This window comes from Eimeria mitis, genomic scaffold (assembly GCF_000499745.2).
Source record: "Eimeria mitis Houghton genomic scaffold, Emh_scaff3321, whole genome shotgun sequence".
Taxonomy (NCBI): domain Eukaryota; phylum Apicomplexa; class Conoidasida; order Eucoccidiorida; family Eimeriidae; genus Eimeria; species Eimeria mitis.
In genome coordinates this window covers 3,413-4,308 of record NW_013571660.1, presented here as the reverse complement: position 1 = coordinate 4,308, position 896 = coordinate 3,413, and the positions used below count along the sequence as shown (strand labels likewise).

The 896-nt window shown below is 54.2% G+C and overlaps 1 protein-coding gene across 1 annotated transcript in view; it reads right to left on the bottom strand.

Annotated features, from left to right (window-relative positions):
* The window catches only part of EMH_0064800 (uncharacterized protein), a gene marked incomplete at both ends in the record, with an annotated part of 1,873 nt that overhangs the window by 414 nt on the left and 563 nt on the right, over positions 1 to 896 (bottom strand). Inside the window, one exon of the mRNA XM_013498305.1 lies at positions 404 to 706. Within this exon, the coding sequence (XP_013353759.1) occupies positions 404 to 706 (303 nt within the window). The remainder of the gene's footprint in view (positions 1 to 403; positions 707 to 896) is intronic.

Genomic DNA, 896 nt, shown 5'->3' with positions numbered 1-896 from the left:
AGCTGCTGCTGCTGCTGCTGCTGCTGCTGCTGCTGTTGTCTGCATCAAGAGCGCTTTCATAGTCATCGAGANGCTGCTGCTGCTGCTGCTGCTGCTGCTGCTGCTGTTGTCTGCATCAAGAGCGCTTTCATAGTCATCGAGAAGCTGCTGCTGCAGTCCCTGCTGCAGCTGCTGCTGCTGCTGCAGCAGAGCAGCAACACGAGGGAGGTGCCTATACACCTGAATTGCTGCTGTTAGTGGTTTTAGTGCCAGCAGCAGTTTTGCTGCTGCTGCATAGTTTCTATAGAGTGCTGCTTCTCTGAGCTGTTCTGCTGCAGCAGCAAACAGCAGCAGCAGCCGGAGTAGGTTTATTGTTTTTATTATATTTGTCTTCGCTCTGTCTATCTTCCTTAAACTATTACACACATATTCTGCTTCCTCGCTGCTTCTTGCTGCTGCTTGCTGCGCCTCTCTACATAGCTGCAGCAGAGCTGCAACACGAGCCGTTGTACTCTGCTGCTGCTGCTGCTGCTGCTCCTGCTGCTGCTGCTCCTGCTGCTGCTGCTGTTGCTGCTCGTGATGAGGGGGGGCAGGCTGATGGCGGTAGTTCTGCTGCTGCAACTGCTGCTGCTGCTGCTGTTGCTGCTGCAGCACCTGCTGCTGCTGCTGCTGCTGCTGCTGCTGCTGCTGCTGCTGCTGCTGCTGCTGCTGCAGACCTGCTTGCTGCCTAACAGCAGCTAATATCTGTTCTTCTATTTTTTGTATTTCAGCAGCAACTTCTTTGATGCGTTCATCGATGAGTTGAGGGCACTTGGTGTTTGGTATTTCTGCTGCTGCTGCTGCTGCTGCTGCTGCTGCTGCTGCTGCTGTTTGCTGCTGCTGCTGCTGCTGCTGTTCGTCGTTCAGGTGTATAGGCG